Source organism: Hemiscyllium ocellatum, chromosome 15 (assembly GCF_020745735.1).
Source record: "Hemiscyllium ocellatum isolate sHemOce1 chromosome 15, sHemOce1.pat.X.cur, whole genome shotgun sequence".
Taxonomy (NCBI): Eukaryota; Metazoa; Chordata; class Chondrichthyes; order Orectolobiformes; family Hemiscylliidae; genus Hemiscyllium; species Hemiscyllium ocellatum.
The window spans coordinates 9,550,558-9,572,117 of record NC_083415.1 but is presented as its reverse complement, the minus strand read 5'-3'; the positions used below and the strand labels follow the sequence as shown (position 1 = coordinate 9,572,117).

At 43.3% G+C, this 21,560-nt stretch overlaps 1 protein-coding gene across 6 annotated transcripts in view; it reads right to left on the bottom strand.

Annotated features, from left to right (window-relative positions):
• Positions 1 to 2,740, bottom strand: part of LOC132822696 (bactericidal permeability-increasing protein-like) — a 60,011-nt gene extending 57,271 nt beyond the window's left edge. Inside the window, exons 1-3 of one of the 6 annotated variants that reach the window (XM_060835950.1) lie at positions 2,567 to 2,740; positions 2,005 to 2,105; positions 1,293 to 1,459 (exon numbers count right to left, since the gene is read on the bottom strand). In XM_060835950.1, coding sequence (XP_060691933.1) covers positions 1,293 to 1,459; positions 2,005 to 2,105; positions 2,567 to 2,578 — 280 coding nt within the window. In that variant the 5' untranslated portion in view covers positions 2,579 to 2,740. Of the gene's footprint in view, positions 1 to 1,292; positions 1,460 to 2,004; positions 2,158 to 2,566 lie in introns of those variants that run through there. The other 5 variants (XM_060835951.1, XM_060835954.1, XM_060835955.1 and 2 more) reach the window with 5 other exon arrangements.
• Positions 2,741 to 21,560: the final 18,820 nt, after the last annotated feature.

The window sequence follows — 21,560 nt, the reverse complement described above, 5'->3', positions numbered from 1 at the left end:
TCACTAGTTTCCAAATCTCCTCTCCCCCACCTCATCGCAGATCCAGCCCTCCATCTCGGCACTGCCCTGTTGACCTGTCCTACTATCCATCGCCCTTCCCACCTATCCACTCCCTCCTCGCCTCTGACCTATCACCATCCTAGCTCCTTTCCCCCCAGCCTCACCCCCACCCTCCTATTAATGTCTCAGCCCCCTTCCCCCTGCACATTCCTGATGAAGGGTTTATACCTAAAACACCGACTCTCCTTGCTCCTAGGATGCTGCCTGACCTGCGTTTCCAGCACTACAGTTTTCAACTACGATCCTTACTTTTGAACTCAATCCATAGTGCTGGTAGGAAGGTGGTTCCAGGATTCTGACCCAGTGACAATGAACGCGATGTGGTTTTGAGTCAGGATGGTGTGTGACTTGGTGGGGAACGTGGAGGTGTTAGTGCTCCGTGCATCTTTTGTTCTTGTTCATCTAGGAACTAGAAGTTGGGAGGTTGGAAAGTACTGTTGAAGGAATTATGATTTGTAGACGCCGGTGTTGGACTGGGGTGGACAAAGTTAAAAATTGCACAATACCAGGTTATAGTCCAACAGGTTTATTTGAAAGCATTAGTTTTGGGAGCGCTGCTCCTTCATCAGGTGGTTGTGGAGAATAAGATTATTCTTATTCTTTGTTGAAGGAGTCTTGGTGATTTACTGCAGTCCACTTGTAGATGGTAGATACTGCATTGTGGTGGAAGGAATGAATCTTGAAGATGGTGGATGGAGTGCCAATCGAGTAGACTGATCATTGGAGCCGCCGCACACATTCAGACAAGTGGGGGATAGTCCATCACATTTTGACTTGTACCTTGTAGATGATGGACATGCTTTGGGGAGACAGGAGATGAGTTACATACACTTCCTAGCTTCTGACCTGCTTTTCTAGTAATTGTATAAGACTGATGTAGGTTGAGACTAGTGAATTATTTTTTTTAAAATCTGAAATCCCAGTCATTCATGGAAAGAATAAAGTCACAAGGCTCCACAGTTTGAAAAAAAAATTGTTGTAAAACAGCCAAATAAAACAAACAATAAATCCAAGAAGTGCAAGAAGAGTTGACATTCGAACAAAAACCATAGAATTATTTTTTACAAAACAATTAACATTTCTAAGCTCAACTATTTGAGACTCAGATTAATCTACACATGGACAAGTGTAACAGTTGAACATAAACACTCCACAAATGCTCAGAGACTGTCTGCACTTTCACAAGCGCACCCACAGTGATCAGACTACCAGGCTGGGTTAGGGAGACTTACCATAATCTAAGGCTTTCTGAGTTACTCTCACTTTCAATCCCGGGTTGGTGCAGAGCGTGTGTGAAGAAAGAAGTAGAAGGCTGACAGTCACAAGCCACACCATTTTCCCAATCTTCTCAATCTGTCCTACGCTGTGAGATGGGCTCTTAAGGTTTTTCTTATCTGTTCTGAACAAGACACAATTAATACGGAAGCAACACAGAGATGTTAGTTTCATTTTTAGTCACTGAGGAGGTTGGTTCATTTGCTCAGCATGAATGCTCCCAGTGGTGTTTCCAACCGCACATAATCTCTATTGGAAAGGCTGCATCTACCACCTTCTCTGGTCTCTACACATCTATTACTGAAACCCTTGCTGGTCAATTTGTCAATGCAGTACCAGACTCATTTCTTCCAACAATCTCTTGCTGGTCTTTTAACCTCCACTCTGTCTGAACTTCAGCTCTTGCATTTATTCACTGCTCCTGCTCTCTGTGACAATGTTTCATGTTTAAAATTCTAATTTATGCTTTCACAGTCTCCATGGTTTCCCAGCCTCAATAAATACTGAGAGACCTGCAATATCCACCCGCTGGTCCTCTCTCCCTAATGCTTCTAACATTGAGTCTTTTGCAAACCCACCTCGCAGTTGCTTTGTGACCTTCAGTCCTACTTTGCTGAAGCTTCTCCACCAACCCCCAACTCCTCTTTGAAAGCTTCCCTTGAAACTCACCTCTTTGAACAGGCCCCCCCCAATTTCTCCTTCTTTGGCTCAACCTCTGTACCTTCCAAGCCTCTGTCAAGCTTCTTGCAAACGTCTTCCAGATTGAGGTCCTAAAAGAAATGCTGTTGTTATTGGTGAATGAGGCACACTTTCATTGCCTGGGGGAGGTTGTGTATTCTGCAGTCTCGTCTGACTGAACCAGCCCTATTTCTTGTTATTTTAAATTGGGAAACACAGGTGAAGGGCTGTAGCTTAAACGCAGTAATCATCGCTGAAAAGGGAGGATCGGTTAAATACAGATACAGTCACTAAGTGATGCCGAGTGTAGGTTTTCGAAGCTTGCAAAAGATCACAGAGATAAACAAGGAGGCCAGACATGCTGAAGTCTTGGAAAAGTAATGAGCAAACTAGGAAATATGATGGGTCTTAATTGAATCAGATAGATTGTGTTTGAGAGGAAAATGATAGTTCACAGCAAGAGTGACCATAATTACATCAATAAAATCAAAAGAGCACAAAGGTCATAAGAGAGAGGCAACCTTGTATATAGTATTACAGTAGCTGAACAAACCAGTTCTGTCATCGCCTGAGATGAATTAATGCAATGCTTCCTGAAGAATCAGTTGCCACATTCTCTGAGGCGGCCTCCTCCAGTCTTTCTTTCAATCCAAACCCAGCCAATTAAGCAATCTGCAGGCTCTGCAGACTCGTCTCAAGTTGTTCAGTGTGTGTTTTCGAAAAAAGCTAAATCAATCTCTGAAACTTCCGCCCAACCTAGTGACTAATCTGAACAGCATTGTTGAAGAAAAGGATATGCAATAATAAAAATACTTAAATCAGGAGCTGAAACAAAAGCTTGTAAGTGGCTGGAATGAGCATGAGCTTTGTGAAACGCCTCACTAGTTATACAAGGGATAGATCAACATTGTGCATTATCTGAAGTCAAGTAGGGAAGCTGTGTTAATGATCAGTGCCCCACACCCATGCCTCAGGATAGAGGGTCATGTTTGGTTTTATGACTGTCTGCATTGTGCCTGTATGTCACAATATCTCCCAGACTTCGCTCAATAGACGATTGCAGAAAGGGTGCTGTGAAGAGAAAGATAATTGCAGTCTCCATGGTGATGATTAAAGGTGTTGGCTGTGTGGTTTTCACTACTGATGACATGGCACAACCTCCAGGGTGTGATTTGGGGTGGTACAGTGGTTAGCACTGCTACCTCACAGCGCCACGGGCCTGGGTTCGATTCCAGCCTCAGGCGACTGTCTGTATGGAGTTTGCACATTGTCTTTGTGGGTTTCCTGCTACAGTACAAAGCTGTGCAAGTTAGGCGGATTGGCCATGCTAAATGGCCCCAGAATGTGTGGGCTAGGTAGATTAGAATTTGGGATATGCAAGATTACAAGGATGGGGGTGGCTCTGGAGGAGATGCCCTTCAGAGTGTTGGTATGGACTCAGTGGACCAAATGGCTTGCTTCCACACTGGAGGGATTCTTTGATTTGTTGACTTTGAGATGTGCATGAAAGAGAGTTGAACATTTTATTTATGCTGCCTGGCTGTCCAATGCAGCCCACATACTGCTGCTACTTCCTTAAAATATTTAAGTGTTACCCATTTTATATTTACCTTAAGGAATTGGCCAGGGAGTAGCTGGAGGATACCACTTGCTCTGGTGGAGATGTATTGAGCATAACCTTATATTTAGAGCTGAAATTCTCGAGGTTACTGTCAAGATGCATTTCTTTACACAAAACCTACAGGAAATCTAGAATCCTTTCCCCCTCCCCCATAAAAAAAGAAAATCTCTACAGGCCAAGGGTCAATTGAAAATGTCACCATTGATTTTAAAACCTTGTATTACCTTTTCTGAATCATTGCCTCAATGATGGTGACTGCAGTAAACTCCATCCAACTTGATAGTGTGGGTCAGGGTGAACCGAAAGTCCAGCTCTTGATCCTGTTAGGTCAGACGTGTCATCTCACTCTCCTGATGGTCTTATTGCGTCTAACTCGGTAATGCAAATTGTATCAGTGCTATCATAGAACATAGAAAAATACAGCGCAGTACAGGCCCTTTGGCCCTTGATGTTGCGCCGACCGAAGCCTACCGAACCTACACTAGCCCAATAACCTCCATATGCTTGTCCAATGCCTGCTTGAGTGACCATAAAGAGGGAGAGTCCACCACTGATACTGGCAGGGCATTCCATTAACTCACAACCCGCTGAGTAAAGAATCTACCCCTAACATCTGTCCTATACCAACCCCCCCTTAATTTAAAGCTGTGTCCCCTAGTAACAGCTGACTCCATACGCGGAAAAAGTTTCTCACTGTCAACCCTATCTAAACCCCTAATCTTCTTGTACACCTCTATCGTGCAATAAGCTACGCTTTGCTGTTAAAGCAAGTTCTTCTTCTTGTTAAGACTTACCAGTGGCTCATCCTCTTGTCCAGTTAATTGCAGAAACACTTAGACCAACGATAGATAAACGCTTTGGTGATATCACCCTATCCCATCCACAAGCTGCCAGTGACTGGTTCCACAGATGATCAGCTGTGAGCTCAATTCTTAAATACCTCAAGGTACTAACAGTAAAGCAAATCAATTCATCCCAGGAGAAAATGTTTTCTTAAGACAAGTCAGGCTAAACATTCAGGGACATGAGTGCTTTATGAATACTCATGTATTCAGTCAGCAGTTATAACTGGTTGAGCAAAGAAGCAGGCAGCAGGGCTTGTGGAAGGTTCACTAATGTCCTTTAGGGAAGGAAATCTGCCAACCTTACCTAGTCTGGCCTACACGAGACTCCAGAGCCACAACAATGTAATTGAATCTCAACTGCCCTCTGAGCAATTAGGGATGGGTATTAATGCTGGCCTGGCTGGCAACACACTCATTCGATGAGTGAATTTAAAAAACACCCAAAAAAAATGCTCTAGGCTTAAACCTTCACATCAGGTCTGGTGGGAAGTACAAGGAGGACAGTGCAGGCTCATGGCAGAAGTAAAAGACCAGTCATGCCTTGCAGATAAAAAGTCATAGTCATAGAGATGTTCAGCACAGAAACAATCCCTTTGGTCTAACTTGTCTGTGCCGACCAGATATTCTAACCTAATAGCATGCCACCTGGCCCATAGTCCCTCCAAGCCCTACCTATTCTTATACCCATCCAGATGTTTTTTAAGTGTTGCAATTGTACCAGCCTCCACCACTTCCTCTGGCTGCTCATTCCATACACACACCACTTTCTGCTTTAGAAAGTTGTCCCTTAGGTCTCTCTTAATTTGGCTGTGAAATAGATAATTGAGTTGGTTGCTGTTTTGACAACAGTTTGAATTTAGCCAATCAGTTTACATTATGCTCCAGGATACGAAAACCCAATCATAGAGTCAGAGTCATAGAGATGTACAGCACGGTAACAGACACTTTGGTCCAACTCGTCCATGCCAACCAGATATCCCAACCCAATCAAATCCTACCTGCTAGCACCCGGCCCATATCCCTCCAAACCCTTCCTATTCATATACCCATCCAGATGCCTTTTAAATGTTTCAGTTGTACCAGCCTCCATCATTTCCTCTGGCAGCTCATTCCATACATGTACCACCCTCTGTGTGAAAAAGTTGCCTCTTAGGTCTCTTTTACATCTTTCCCCTCTCACCCTAAACCTATGCCCTCTAGTTCTGGACTTCCCTGACTCATGCAAAAGACCTTGTATATATACACTATCCATGCCCTTCAAGATTTTATGACCCTTTTTAAGGTCACCCCTCAACCTCCAATGCTCCAGGGAAAACACCCCCAGCCTGTTCAGCCTCTCCCTGTAGATCCTCCAATCTTTTCTGAACCCTTTCAAGTTTCACAACATCTTTCTGATAGGAAGGAGACCAGAATTGCACACAATATTCCAGAAGTGACCTAACCAATGTCCTGTACAGCCGCAACATGCCCTCCCAACTCCTGTATTCAATACTCTGACCAATAAAGGAAAGCATACCAACACCTTCTTCACTATCCTATCTCCCTGCGACTCCACTTTCAAGGAGCTATGAACCTGCTCTCCAAGGTCTCTTTGTTCAGCAACACTCCCTCAGACCTTACTATTAAGTGTATAAGCCTTGCTTTGATTTGCCTTTCCAAAATGCAGCACCTCACATTTATCTAAATTAAACTCCATCGGCCACTCCTCAGCCCATTGGCCCAAATAATCAATATCCCATTTTAATCTGAGGTAACCTTCTTCACTGTCCACTACACCTCCAATTTTGGTGTCATGTGCAAACTTACGAACTATACCTCCTCTGTTCACAGCAGTGGGCCCAACATCGATTCTTATGGCACTTGACTGGTCACATGCCTCCAGTCTGAAAAACAACCTTCGACCACCACCCTGTCTTCTACGTCAAGCCAATTCTGTATATGAATGTCTAGTTCTCTCTGTATCCCATATGATCTAACCTTGCTAACCAGTCTACCATGAGGAACTTTGTCGAACACCTTACTGAAGTCCTTATTGAATCATGTGCAGATTTGGTTCCTTACTCAATAAAGATGTTCTTGCTATAGAGGAAGTGTAGCGAAGATTTACCAGATTGATTCCTGTGAGGGTAGGACTGACGTACAGGTTGAATTGGTTCGGACTATACTCACTGGAGTTCAGAAGAATAGGCAAAGGTTAAAGGTTGGGATGCTACTCATTGGAACTTCGAAGAATGAGGTGATCTCATTCAACCACTTAAGATTCTTAAAGGGCTTGACAGAGTTAATCTTGAGAGGATTCCCCCCCTCATGGGAGAATCTAGGATCAGAGAGTATAGTCTCAGAATGAAGGGGCACCAATTTAAGATCATGATAGGAAGAATAGCTTCTTTCAGACAATTAAAAGCATTGGGATCACCTTGCCACACATATGCCAAGTAATGGCCATTTCTAATAGGATAGAATTAACCATCCCTGGTGGACATTCAGCAGCATGACCATCACTGAATCCAACACTATCAACATCCTGGGGATTATCATTGTCCAGAAACTCAACTGGATCATCCAGATAATTACTGTGGCTACAAGAGCAGGTCAGGAGCTTGGAATCCTGCAGCAAACAACTCATCTCCTGACTTTCCAAAGCCTGTCCACCACCTACAAGGCACAAGTCAGGAGTGAGATGGAATACTCCCCCCTTCACTTGGTGAATGCAGTTCCAACAACACTCAAGAAACATGAAACCATCCAGGACAATTCAACCCGCCTGATTGGCACCAAATCCACAAGCATCCACTCCCTACACCACCAATGCTCACTAGCAGCAATGTGTACCATCTACAAGAGGCTCTGCAGCAATTCATCAGGATTCCTCAGACAGTATTTTCCAGCCCCATGCCTGCTACCTTTTACTGAAGAACAATGGCAACAGATACATTGAAACACCACCATCTGCAGGCTCCCCTCGAAGTCACACACCTTCCTGACGTGGAAAGATATTGCCGTTCCTTCACCGTTGCTGGGCCAATACCCTGGGATTCCCTCCCTAAAGGCATTGTGGATCTACCTACAGCTTGTGGACTGCAATCATTCAGAGGCAATTCATTATCACCTTCTCAAGGGCAACAAGGGGTGGGGAATAAATATGGTCTTAGCCAGCGAAGCTTACATCCTGTGAATGAATTTTTAAAAAACCTGTGTATACATGTTGTCTCATTCCTCCTGAAGCAAGTTAGACAACTGTGACCAGAAATGTTGTGAATGAATTTGTCCAGGTGTGTCCCACAGTACTGAAGCAGTCATAGAGATGTACAGTTTGGAAACAGACCCTTCGGTCCAACCCGTCCATACTGACCAGATATCCAACCCAATCTCGTCCCACCTGCCAGCACCCGGCCCATATCCCTCCAAACCCTTCCTATTCATATACCCATCCAAATGTCTCATAAGTGTTGCAATTGTACCAGCCTCCACCACATCGTCTGGCAGCTCATTCTATACACGTACCACCCTCTATGTGAAAAAGTTGCCCCTTAGGTCTCTTTTATATCTTTCCCCTCTCACCCTAAACCTATGCCCTCTAGTTCTGGACTCCCTGACCACAGAGAAAAGACTTTGCCTATTTATTCTATCCATGTCCCTCATAATTTTATAAACCTCTATAAGGTCACCTCTCAGCCTCCGATGCTCCAGAGAAAACAGCCCCGGCCTGTTCAGCCTCTCCCTGTAGCTCAAATCCTCCAACCGTGGCAACATCCTTGTAAATCTTTTCTGAATCCTTTCAAGTTTCACAACATCTTTCTGATAGGAAGGAGACCAGAATTGCACACAATATTCCAACAGTGGCCTAACCAATGTCCTGTACAGCTGCAACATGACCTCCCAACTCCTGTACTCGATACTCTGACCAGTAAAGGAAAGCATACCAAACGCCTTCTTCACTATCCTATCTACCTGCGACTCCACTTTCAAGGAGCTATGAACCTGTACTCCAAGGTCTCTTTGTTCAGCAACACTCCCTCAGACTTTATCATTAAGTGTATAAGTCCTGCTAAGATTTGCTTTCCCAAAACGCAGCACCTCATATTTAACTGAATTAAACTCCATTTGCCACTTCTCAGCCCATTGGCCCATCTGGTCCAGATCCTGTTATAATCTGAGGTAACCCTCTTCGCTGTCCAGTACACCCCCAATTTTGGTGTCATCTGCAAACTTACTAACTGGATCTCTTATGCTCATATCCAAATCATTTATGTAAATAACAAAAAGTAGAGGACCCAGCACCGACCCTTATGACACTCCACTTGTCACAGGCCTCCAGTCTGAAAAACAATCCTCCACCACCACCCTCTGTCTTCTACCTTTGAACTAGTTCTGTATCCAAATGGCCAGTTCTCCCTGTATTCCATGAGATCTAACCTTGCTAATCAGTCTCCCATGGGGAACCTTGTTGAATGCCTTACTGAAGTCCATATAGATCACATCTACCGCTCTGCCCTCATTAATCCTCTTTGTTAATTCTTCAAAAAACTCAATCAAGTTTGTGAGACATGATTTCCCATGCACAAAGCCATGTTGACTATCCCGAATCAGTCCTTGCCTTTCCAAATACATGCACATTCTGTCCCTCAGGATTCCCTCCAACAACTTGCCAACCACCGAGGTCAGGCTCACTGGTCTATAGTTCCCTGGCTTGTCTTTACCGCCCTTCTTAAACAGTGGCACCACGTTTGCCAACCTCCAGTCTTCCGGCACCTCACCTGTGACTATCGATGATACAAATATCTCACCAAGAGGCCCAGCAATCACTTCTCTAGCTTCCCACAGAGTTCTCGGGTACACCTGATTAGGGAGGAGAAAGTGAGGACTGCAGATGCTGGAGATCAGAGCTGAAAATGTGTAGCTGGAAAAGCGCAGCAGGTCAGGCAGCATCCAAGGAGCAGGAGAGTCGACGTTTAGGGCATGAGCCTTCTGAAAAAGGGCTCATGCCCGAAACGTCGATTCGCCTGCCCCTTGGATGCTGCCTGACCTGCTACACCTGATTAGGTCCTGGGGATTTATCCACCTTTAACCATTTCAAGACATCCAGCACTTCCTCCTCTGTAATCTGGACATTTTGCAAGATGTCACCATCTATTTCCCTCCAGTCTATATCTTCCTTTTCCACAGTAAATACTGATGCAAAATATTCATTTAGTATCTCCCCCATTTTCTGTGGCTCCACACAAAGGCCACAGAGGGACCCTATTCTCTCCCTAGTTACCCTTTTGTCCTTAATATATTTGTAAAAATCCTTTGAATTCTCCTTAATTCTATTTGTCAAAGCTATCTCATGTCCCCTTTTTGACCTCCTGATTTCCCTCCTAAGTATATTCCTACTTTCTTTATACTTTTCTAAGAATTCACTCGATCTATCCTGTCTATACCTGACATCTGCTTCCTTCTTTTTCTTAACCAAACCCTCAATTTCTTTAGTCATCCAGCATTCCCTGTACCTACCAGCCTTTCCTTTCATCCTGACAGGAATATACTTTCTCTGGATTCTTGTTATCTGATTTCTGAAAGCTTCCCATTTTCCAGCCGTCCCTTTCCCTGTGAACATCTGCCTCCAATCAGCTTTCAAAAGTTCTTACCTAATACTGTCAAAGTTGGCCTTTCTCCAATTTAGAACTTCAACTTTTATATCTGGTCTATCCTTTTCCAACACTATTTTAAAATGAATAGAATTATGGTCGCTGGCCCCAAAGTGCTCTCCCACTGACATCTCAGGCACCTGCCCTGCCTTATTTCCCAAGAGTTGGTCAAGGTTTGCACCTTCTCTAGTAGGTACATCCACATACTGAATCAAAAAATTGTCTTGTACCCATTTCACAAATTCCTCTCCATCTAAACCTTTAACACTATGGCAGTCCCAGTTGATGTTTGGAAAGTTAAAATCCCCTCCCATAACCAACCTATAGTTCTTACAGATAGCTGAGATCTCCTTACAAGTTTGTTTCTCAATTTCCCTCTGACTATTGGGGGGGTCTATAATACAATCCCAATAATGTGATCATCCCTTTCTTGTTTCTCAGTTTCACCCAAATAACTTCCCTGGATGTATTTCCGGGAATATCCTCCCTCAGCACAGCTGTAATGCTATCCCTTATCAAAAATGCCACTCCCCCTCCTCTCTTGCCTCCTTTTCTATCCTGCCTGTAGTATTTGTATCCTGGAACATTAAGCTGCCAGTCCTGAGCCATGTTTCCATAATTGCTATGATATCCCAGTCCCTTGCTCCTATCCATGCGCTAAGTCCATCTGCCTTCCCTGTTAGGCCCCTTGCATTGAAATAAGTGCAGTTAATTTATTAGTCCTACTTTGTCCCGGCCTGTCCTGACTGTTTGACTCACTTCTGTTCTCAGCTGTACCCATCTCAGATCGATCTCTTTCCTCGCTATCTCCCTGGGTCCCCCCCCCCCCCCTTACTAGTTTAAATCCTCTCAAGCAGTTCTAGCAATTTCCCTGCCAGTATGTTAGTCCTCTTCCAATTTAGGTGCAATCTGTCCTTCTTGTACAGGTGACTTCTACCCCAAAAGAGATTCCAATGATCCAAAAATGTGAATCCTTCTCTCATACACCAGCTCCTCAGCCATGCATTCATCTGCTCTATCCTCCTATTCCTGCCCTCACTAGCTCGTAGCACTGGGAGTAATCCAGATATTACTACCCTTGAGGACCTCCTTTTTAAATTTCTGCCTAACTTTCTGTAATCTCCCTTTACAATCTCAACCCTTTCCCTTCCAATGTCATTGGTTCCAATGTGGACAATGACTTCCTGCTGGCCCCTCTCCCCCGTGAGAACATTCTGCACCCTCTCTGAGACATCCTTGATCCTGGCACCAGGGAAACAACACACCATTCTGCTTTTTCTCTGCTGGCCACAGAAACATCTGTCTGTACCTCTGATTACAGAATCCCCTAACACGATTGATCTCTTGGTAGCTGTCGTACCCCTCGTTGCATGAGAGCCTGTCTCAATACCAGAAACTTGGCTGTTTGTGCAACCAATTCAATCCAAACTCAAGTTGGTACTGATGCAAAACAGGTCCAACTTTATTTGGAAAAAAGTTACCATTGTCTTTAATATTAAACATTATTTCTAATCTTATTCAGCCCATTAAGTTTACAATAGTTCCCTGAGTCTCTTGGAGATTTGCCCAGCCGGTCCCCTCTCTCTCTCTGTGTAGGACTCTGAAGCTGCTTTCTTCCTCTCTCTGCAGACAGCCAGTAGGTCTCTGCCTCTTGCTATGTTATTCTTCATGGAAGGCCTCAGACAATTCAACAGTGACCTTGGTCTGCAGGTGAACCTTGTTTTTGGATTGTTTTCTAGAACTTTCTATAGCTCTGGCCAATCAGGAAGACTCACTTTATAGCTTGAAACATTGTCAATATTTGAATAACAAGCCACTGCTTGTTTCTTTGTGTAGCAGGACCCAGTACCTGTCTGACCGGGCCTTCCTTTGTTTGATGCCTACGTTGTTTGTTTATATCTGTTCAGAATAAATGTTGCCTTTAACATTATGCTAATATCATTCATCTGGCTGGTGTTTGCACTGTGTGTGGTTTTTGTGATTTCAGAGTTTTACTTGGCCAATGTACCCAGCATCCCTTGCATACCCAACATTCCTGATGAAGGGCTTTTGCCTGAAATGTCAATTTTCCTGCTCCTTGGATGCTGCCTGACCTACTGTGATTTTCTAGCACCACGTTCTTGACTCTAATCTCCAGCATCTTCAGTCCTCACTTTCGCCTATCCCTTGCTGTTTGGCCAAGTTAGCAATCTCTGTTTTAGCAGCCAGAAAGCTATTACAGATAGCACCAGGAAGCAGCGATCTGTAGTCCAGACTAATGGTCACAGTCACAAGCGACCTACCAATGTGTCAGAAACAAGAAATCTGATGTGAGATATTATACAAGTGGTGTGTTTTGGGTCCTGCAGCAGTGGGGTATTTTGGGTCCCAGGCAAAAGTTGCTTTATTTTTCCTCAATTTACAAAGGAGTGGTATGGAATTAATAGGGCTATATTTGTACTCTGCATTTAAAATCTTTGAAAAAAGTTACAGCATAATCAGATAGTTTGGATCTATTTTTAACCATTACTTCATTTGTCTTAAACTTCCATTTTATTGTTTAAGCAAAATCTGCAGCATTGTCGGGGAGTCCAGAACTAGAGGGCATAGGCTTAGGGTGAGAGGGGAAAGATATAAAAAGACCTAAGGGACAACTTTTTCACGCAGAGGGTGCTACGTGTATGGAATGAGCTGCCAGAGGAAGTGGTGGAGGCTGGTACAATTGCAACATTTAAAAGGCATTTGGAGGGGTATATGAATAGGAAGGGTTTGGAGGGATATGGGTCAGGTACTGGCAGGTGGGACGAGATTGGGTTGGGATATCTGGTCGGCATGGACTGAAGGGTCTGTTTCCATGCTGTACGTCTCTATGACTCTGTGTTTCAATGAGAGACCCATTCATTAAAACCTAAACAAATCCAAGTCTGACATATCATGCCCTCTGAGTCTGGGATCTGATATGTCCAGTTATAACAGTGGGATGGAATATTTGGGCTCATTGGAATTTTTAAACTAACTGGATTTAAGAGGGATCTTGTTAAACTAACAGCTACACAGTGGAAAAACAGTTCTGTTGTGGTGAAGTTTGTTGCACAGAATTTGAAGATGGTTCAGAATTTTTTTCCACTGGGATGTTGGATAGCACTGGCTGAGCCAGCATTTATTGCTCGTCCCTAACTGACCTTGAGAAGGGGGTAGTGATCTGCCTTCTTGAACCTCTGCAGTCCACATATTGTGGGTAGATCCATAATATTATTCAGACAAGAGCTCTAGGATTATGTCCCAGCGATAGTGAGGCTGGTGAATAGCTCAGTGGGAAACTCGCAAATGCCGGTGTTCCCTGTATCGGCTGCCTTTGTCCTTCTACATGGAGTGGACATGGGTTTGGAAAGTCATAGGAATGTCAAATTCCTGTTTCAAACGTGAAAACTATACTAACAATGGCAAACGTTTTGGCTGCACTGAATTATGTAAAGCCATTTAAATAGGCTGTTGAAGCCAGAATAGGGGCTGTTGAATTGCAAGATTATGAAGTGGGGATTAAATAGCCTGCCAGTGATTTTTTTTAAAGAAACTGACAGCATAGCAACTAAAACACGTAACTGTTAAAAAAGAGACATTGAGTCTTATGCTGCCTCTACACCATCTTGACTTGTACAGCACCAATACTGGAACAAAACTCTTATTTACATTTGGAGATGCCGGTGTTGGACTGGGGTGTACACAGTTAAAAATCACACAACACCGGGTTATAGTCCAACAGGTTTAATTAGAAGCGCACTAGCTTTCAGTTCATCAGGTCATTGTGGAGGGCTTGATCGTAACACAGAATTCTGTGTTACGATTGAGCCCTCCACAATCACCTGATGAAGAAGCGTCGCTCCGAAAGCTAGTGTGCTTCCAATTAAACCTGTTGGACTATAACCTGGTGTTGTCTTATTTACATTGACCACAATCCTTTAATTTTCTGAGACAACTTATGGTTATTTCAATAGAGTTTAATTCTCCAACCGTATAGTATGATGATGTTTGACTTTGGAGCAAATTATTCAGCTCACATTAGAAGCAGAAACCAGGTCACTTCCAAGATAGATCCTGAAAAGAGGACAACAATCTTATCAACAGAATCGATTCACGTTATACGATACAAACACTCTCCAGACTCATGACACAAGCCAATGCAAAGTGTGGGCAAAATAGCAGATGTTAAGGGTCAGTAGCAGTTCTGTGGAACACAGAAGACACAGGCACAAGCAGTTCTCAGCTATGGCAAAACCTCGTTACATCTGTATATCAATAGGTCACTTCCAGATGATGTGCAGAAAAAGAACACAGTTTCAGAGCAGCAAATAGCCAAGTGCTTACTCGTATTAAAAGGTTACTGTAACAATATGTCCGCCATTGGAAAAGACTCCAAAGGCATTCCTAGGGAAAGCTACAGATCAAATAATCCAAGGGGTTTGACAGAATTTAATGTCAATTAACCTTCTATTCATTTTAAGCTTGATACAGGAATGAGTGTCACTGGCTGATCAGTTCAAATACCAGAGCATAAGAAATAAAAGAGATGAAAGTACATGGAGCAGGTGCACTAACTCGAGTAAAGTATGTTACAAGTAACATTGCTAAATTGTAAGAATGTAAGAGAATTGGAAATGTGTACAGAATTCACAATTCTCATTCTCATATTAAATTCATACACTTATCTTGCCCTCAACATCCTTGTGGTTTATGGAGTTCCACAAATTCCAAATGAACAACTGGTTCAGAAACAAGCCGTTGTTGAGCAACTGGTAAAAGAAAAATAGATAGAAGACTCAAGGTGGAACCTTGACTCAAGGTGGAACCTTGACTCAAGGATTCTGGGTAATCCAAGATGGAGGACAGGAAAAATTTCTGGCTGACGATGTTTGACTTTGGAGCAAATTATTCAGCTCACATTAGAAGCAGAAACCAGGTCACTTCCAAGATAGATCCTGAAAAGAGGACAACAATCTTATCAACAGAATCGATTCACGTTTTACGATACAAACACTCTCCAGACTCATGACGCAAGCCAATGCAGAGTGTGGGCAAAATAGCAGATGTTAAGGGTCAGTAGCAGTTCTGTGGAACACTCCTTTTTTGAGGTATTTTAGGTGTTGGAGGTGATATCCTCAAATTCCAAGAGTAGCAATTACTGCATTGATTTGGAACTTAGGAGAAAAATAAAGTCAAAACAACAGCAGTTTTAAAAGGGAGAAAAACAGACAAAGGAAGCACATGGTGAGATCAGTGCAGGAGAGAGAGAGAAGAAAAAACTGACACCACAGTGAACCTGCACAGTTCCAGCCTTTGCTGTTTGAATTCATGTATCGCTGGACATTGGAGTGCATCTGGGAAAATTAACAAACGGTGAAATTCACAACTGACCTTGGAGGAACTGTTTGGGTGAAGTTCACAGCACAGAAACAGATAAGTGAATTGTTTTAGTGTGACCTTCAGAAAGTCTGCAGTGGTGATTAGAGCGGGTTCTTTCTTGAGTATATGTTTTTTGAGATATGTTTCCTTGATTAAACTTACAATATAAGCCATAACTATTAATTTAACCTGTGGCAGTATTTTGCAGAGGAATAAGACTGTGTTATTTTCTGGGTCTGTAGACTGTGCAGGAGCACAACTGGTCTTTAGTTGAGTGATATGTATTTCTTGTCAGATGTGGGAGTTTTAAGGGTTACTGCGGATTATATCTGCAATAAGTGCTGTTGGTTACGAATCCTATCAGATCAAATGGTTTGGTTGGAGAGACAGTCAGAAGCAAAGAGAAATTTGCAATGGCAACAGTATGTGACGGATGGCAGTTATAGGAAGGGGGGAAAAGTCGCAGATACAGTCACATAGATGGGTTAACTCCAGGGAAGGTAAGAGAGGTAGGTAGCTAGTGCAGGTGTGTTCTGTGGCTGTACTCATTTCAAACAAGTATGCTGTTTTGGAAAATGTAGGGGATGATGGATTCTTAGGGGAATGTAACACAGAGAGCCGAGTTTCTGGTATTGAGACTGTCTTTAATGCAATGAGGGGTACATTGAATAGATGAATGCATGGCTGAGGAGCTGGTGTATGAGAGAAGGATTCACATTTTTGGATCATTGGAATCTCTTTTGGGGTAGAAGTCACCTGTAAAAGAAGGATGGATTGCACCAAAATTGGAAGGGAACTAATATACTGGCAGGGAAATTTGCTAGAGCTGCTCGGGAGGATTTAAACTAGTAAGGTGGTGGCTGGCACCCAAGGAGCTGGTGAGGAAAGAGCTCAATCCGAGACCGGTACAGTTGAGAACAGAAGTGAGTCAAACCGTCAGGGACAAGGTAGGACTAATAAATTAATCTGCATTTATTTCAATGCAAGGGGCCTAACAGGGAAGGCAGATGAACTCAGGGCATGGTTAGGAACATGGGATTGGGATATCATAGCAATTACAGAAACATGGCTCAGGGATGGGCAGGACTGGCAGCTTAATGTTCCAGGATACAAATGCTACAGGAAGGATAGAAAAGGAGGCAAGAGAGGAGGGGGAGTGGTGTTTTTGATAGGGGATAGCATTACAGCTGTGCTGAGGGAGGATATTCCCAGAAATACATCCAGGGAAGTTATTTGGATGAAACTGAGAAATAAGAAAGAAATGATCACCTTATTGGGATTGTATTATAGACCCCCCAATAGTCAGAAGGAAATTGAGAAACAAACTTGTAAGGAGATCTCAGCTATCTGTAAGAATAATAGGGTGGTTAAGGTAGGGGATTTTAACTTTCAAAACGTAGACTGGGACTAGTGTTAAGGGTTTAGATGGAGAGGAATTTGTTAGGTGTGTACAAGAAAAGTTTCTGATTCAATATGTGGATGTACCTACTAGAGAAGGTGCAAACCTTTATCTACTCTTGGGAAATAAGGCAGGGCAGGTGACTGAGATGTCAGTGGGGGAGCACTTTGGGGCCAGCTACCATAATTCTATTTGATTTAAAATAATGATGGAAAAGGATAGACCAGATATAAAAGTTGAAGTTCTAAATTGAATGAAGGCTAATTTTGATGGTATTAGGCAAAAACTTTCAAAAGCTGATTGGAGGCAGATGTTCGCAGGTAAAAGGATGGCTGGAAATGGGAAGCCTTCAGAAATGAGATAACAAGATTCCAGAGAAAGTATATTCCTGTTTGGGTGAAAGGAATGGCTGGTAGGTACAGGGAATGCTGGATGACTAAAGAAATTCAGGGTTTAGTTAAGAAAAAGAAGGAATCATATGTCAGGTACAGACAGGATAGATTGAGTGAATCCTTAGAAGAGTATAAAGGAAGTAGGAGTATACTTAAGAGGGGAATCAGGAAGGCAAAACAGGGACATGAGATAGCTTTGGCAAATAGGATTCAGGAGAATCCAAATGGTTTTTACAATTATATTAAGGACAAAAGGGTAACTAGGGAGAGAATAGGGCCCCTCAAAGATCAGCAAGGCGGTTTTTGTGTGGAGCCACAGAAATTGGGGGAGATACTAAATGAGAATTTTGCATCAGTGTTTACTGTGGAAAAGTATATGGAAGATATAGACTGTAGGGAAATAGATCGTCACTTGAGAAATCTCCATATTACAGAGGAGGAAGTGCTGGATGTCTTGAAACGGGTAAAGGTGGATAAATCCCCAGGACCTGATCAGGTGTACCCTAGAACTCTGTGGGAAGCTAGAGAAGTGATTGCTGGACCTCTTGCTGAGATGTTTGTATTATCGATAGTCACAGATGATGTGCCGGAAGACTGGAGGTTGGCTAACCTGCTGCCACTGTTTAAGAAGGATGGTAAGGACAAGCTAGGAAACTATAGACCGGTGAGCCTGACATCAGTGGTGGACAAGTTGTTGGAGGGAATCCTGAGGGACAGGATGTACATGTATTTGGAAAGACAAAGATTGATTCGGGATAGTCAACATGGCTTTGTGCGTGGGAAATCATGTCTCACAAACTTGATTGAGTTTTTTGAAGAAGTAACAAAGAGGATTGTTGAGGGCAGAGCAGTAGATGTGATCTATATGGACTTCAGTAAGGCGTTCATCAAGGTTCCCCATGGGAGACTGGTTAGCAAGGTTAGATCTCATGGATTACAGGGAGAACTAGCCATTTGGATACAGAACTGGCTCAAAGGTAGAAGACAGAGGGTGGTGGTGCAGGGTTGATTTTCAGACTGGAGGCCTGTGACCAGTGGAGTGCCATAAGGATCGGTGCTGGATCCTCTATTTTTTGCCATTTACATAAATGATTTGGATGCGACCATAAGAGGTATAGTTAGTAAGTTTGCAGATGACACCAAAATTGGAGGTGTAGTGGACAGTGAAGAAGATCTATGGGCAGCACGGTGGCACAGTGGTTAGCACTGCTGCCTCACAGCACCTGAGACCCGGGTTCAATTCCCGACTCAGGCGACAGACTGTGTGGAGTTTGCACGTTCTCCCCGTGTCTGCTTGGGTTTCCTCCGGGTGCTCCGGTTTCCTCCCACAGTCCAAAGATGTGCGGGTCAGGTGAATTGGCCATGCTAAATTGTCCGTAGTGTTAGGTAAGGGGTAAATGTAGGGGTATGGGTGGGTTGCGCTTCGGTGGGTCGGTGTGGACTTGTTGGGCCGAAGGCTCTGTTTCCACACTGTAAGTAATCTAATCTAATCTAATCTAATTACCTCAGATTACAACGGGATCTTGATCAGATGGGCCAATGGGCTGAGAAGGAGGTGCTGCATTTTGGGAAAGCAAATCTGAGCAGGAACTATGCACTTATTGGTAAGGTCCGAGGGAGTGTTGCTGAACAAAGAGACCTTGAAGTGCAGGTTCATAGCTCTTTGAAAGTGGAGTTGCAGGTAGATAGGATAGTGAAGAGGCGTTTGGTATGCTTTCCTTTATTGGTCAGAGTATTGAGTACAGGAGTTGGGAGGTCATGATATGGCTGTACAGGACATTGGTTAGGCTACTGTTGGAATATTGCGTGCAACTCTGGTCTCCTTCCTATTGGAAAGATATTGTGAAACTTGAAAGGGTTCAGAAAAGATTAACAAGGATATTGTCAGTTTGAGAATTTGAGCTATAGGGGGAGGCTGAACAGGTTGGAGCATCGGAGGCTGAGGGATGACCTTATAGAGGTTTATAAAATCATGAGAGGGCATGGATAGGATAAATAGACACAGTATTTTCCCTGGGGTCGGGGAGTCCAGAACTAGAGGGCATAGGTTTAAGGTGAGAGGGGAAAGATATAAAAGAGACCTAAGGGGCAACTGTTTCACGCAGAGAGTTGTACATGTGTGGAATGAGCTGCCAGAGAAGTGGTGGAAGCTGGTACAATTGCAACATTTAAAAGGCATTTGGATGGGTATATGAATAGGAAGGGTTTGGAGGGATATGGGCCGGGTGCTGGCAGGTGGGACTAGATTGGGTTGGGATATCTGGTCGGTGTGGATGGGTTGGACCGAAGGGTCTGTTTCCATGCTGTACATCTCTATGACTCTTAGAATCTATGGAGATTTCTAAGATGGCATAAAAAAAATTACATCCTGTCAGTTGGAAGGAAGGCAGTGACATTTACAGACATTGTAGATAACAAAAACGTCAGCCAGATGGAGCAAATGCTGAAAACAAGAAAGAGCATTGCAACCCAGTTGAGCCCAGTGTGGAACCTTGAACTGAAATTGTTTAGCCAGTTAAAAAAACTCATGAAAATTAGATTAGATTAGATTAGATTACTTACAGTGTGGAAACAGGCCCTTCGGCCCAACAAGTCCACACCGACCCACCGAAGCGCAACCCACCCATACCCCTACACATACCCCTTACCTTACACTACGGGCAATTTAGCATGGCCAATTCACCTGACCCGCACATCTTTGGACTGTGGGAGGAAACCGGAGCACCCGGAGGAAACCCACGCAGACACGGGGAGAATGTGCAAACTCCACACAGTCAGTCGCCTGAGTCGGGAATTGAACCCAGGTCCCTGGCGCTGTGAGGCAGCAGTGCTAACCACTGTGCCACCGTGCCGCCCTCTGAGCATTGATACAGCTAATTCAACCTTGTTCTCAGATTCTGAAGCAACATAAGCTCAAGGATAACATTTCAATCCTTGGTGTTTGAAGAATTATCAGTACCATTGACAGATAATGCTAAATAAGCAAAGTCCTCTATTGAGGATGTGAAAATGTTTAGTTCACCACGATCATATCCACAGAGGGGGAATTAAGACATCCAATACTCAGCAAGTTGAAGTAAGGGATTCACATACTTTCAACTCTGATGTATCAGTAGTTTGAGAGTAAGGATTTACTTAAATAAAATGGAGATGAGCTCCATGGATGAAAATGTGTTGCTGGTTAAAGCACAGCAGGTTAGGCAGCATCCAAGGAACAGGAAATTCGATGTTTCGGGCATAAGCCCTTCATCAGGAATTCACCATGGAAACCAGCTCAATTAGCCATAGATTCACAACAGAGTCAAAAGAAATGCCTGGTCTGAACATCCAGGATACTTCAAGAAGAAAATGTTAGAACAAAGCAACTGTCTTCAGTGAAGGAACACTAAAGATCCTTCACATGATATTATGGATAATTATCTGAGATAATCAGAGAGCCTGCTTCTCAAAGGGTGAGGGAGATGGTACGTAAGTTAATGGTTCTGAATGGATTACTCCTGGAGACTGTTTCAGGCTTCACTCAATCTGATAGTCTAACACAATTCTAGGTACAGAATTGGAGAATCCAGTGCAAGATCTTAATGAGCTCAGACTGTTGTCGCTGGCTCCATGTCTTTTTAAAATTGATCCATGGATTGTGGGCATCATTGGCTGGGACAATATTTCTTACCCATCCTGACATGTGCTTGAGAAAGTGGAGGTGAGCTGCCTTCTTGAACTCCTGCTCCAGTTGGTGTAGGTACACTCACAATGCCATTCTCATCTTTGTAATTATGTCTAACTAGACAAATTGCAACTATTTCTATAACACAATTAATTCCACTTTGTTGTTAAGACAAGTGCCTCTTGTTAAGACTTAAAATTGCTAACTGCTGCAACTGAATAGACCCTTACACCCCAGTATAGAAAGAAGAATGAAGGGTTATTGTGGTGCAATATTAATTATCACCTTATTTCTTTAATTTTTAGCTGTTCTATGAAGCTAATGCTTATCTTTTTAACTCTGTTTCTCTTACTATTTTGTACTTACCTTTTTTAAATACCTAGATACCTTTGAACCTAAAATAGCATCATCTATACTTCCATACTTGAGTATGTGACAATAAAAAAAATCTAAAGTCTAAATCAATGGTAGTGTCCTGAGCTCTAAGCCAGGAGGCCTGGATTCAAGTCCTATTTGCTTCAGCAGTGAGTAAGTGACATCTTTGAGCAGATTGGCTAAAACTAAGGAAGTTTTCTGTCTCAATGTTCCACCAGGACAGGTCACAGTTGTGGCTGTAA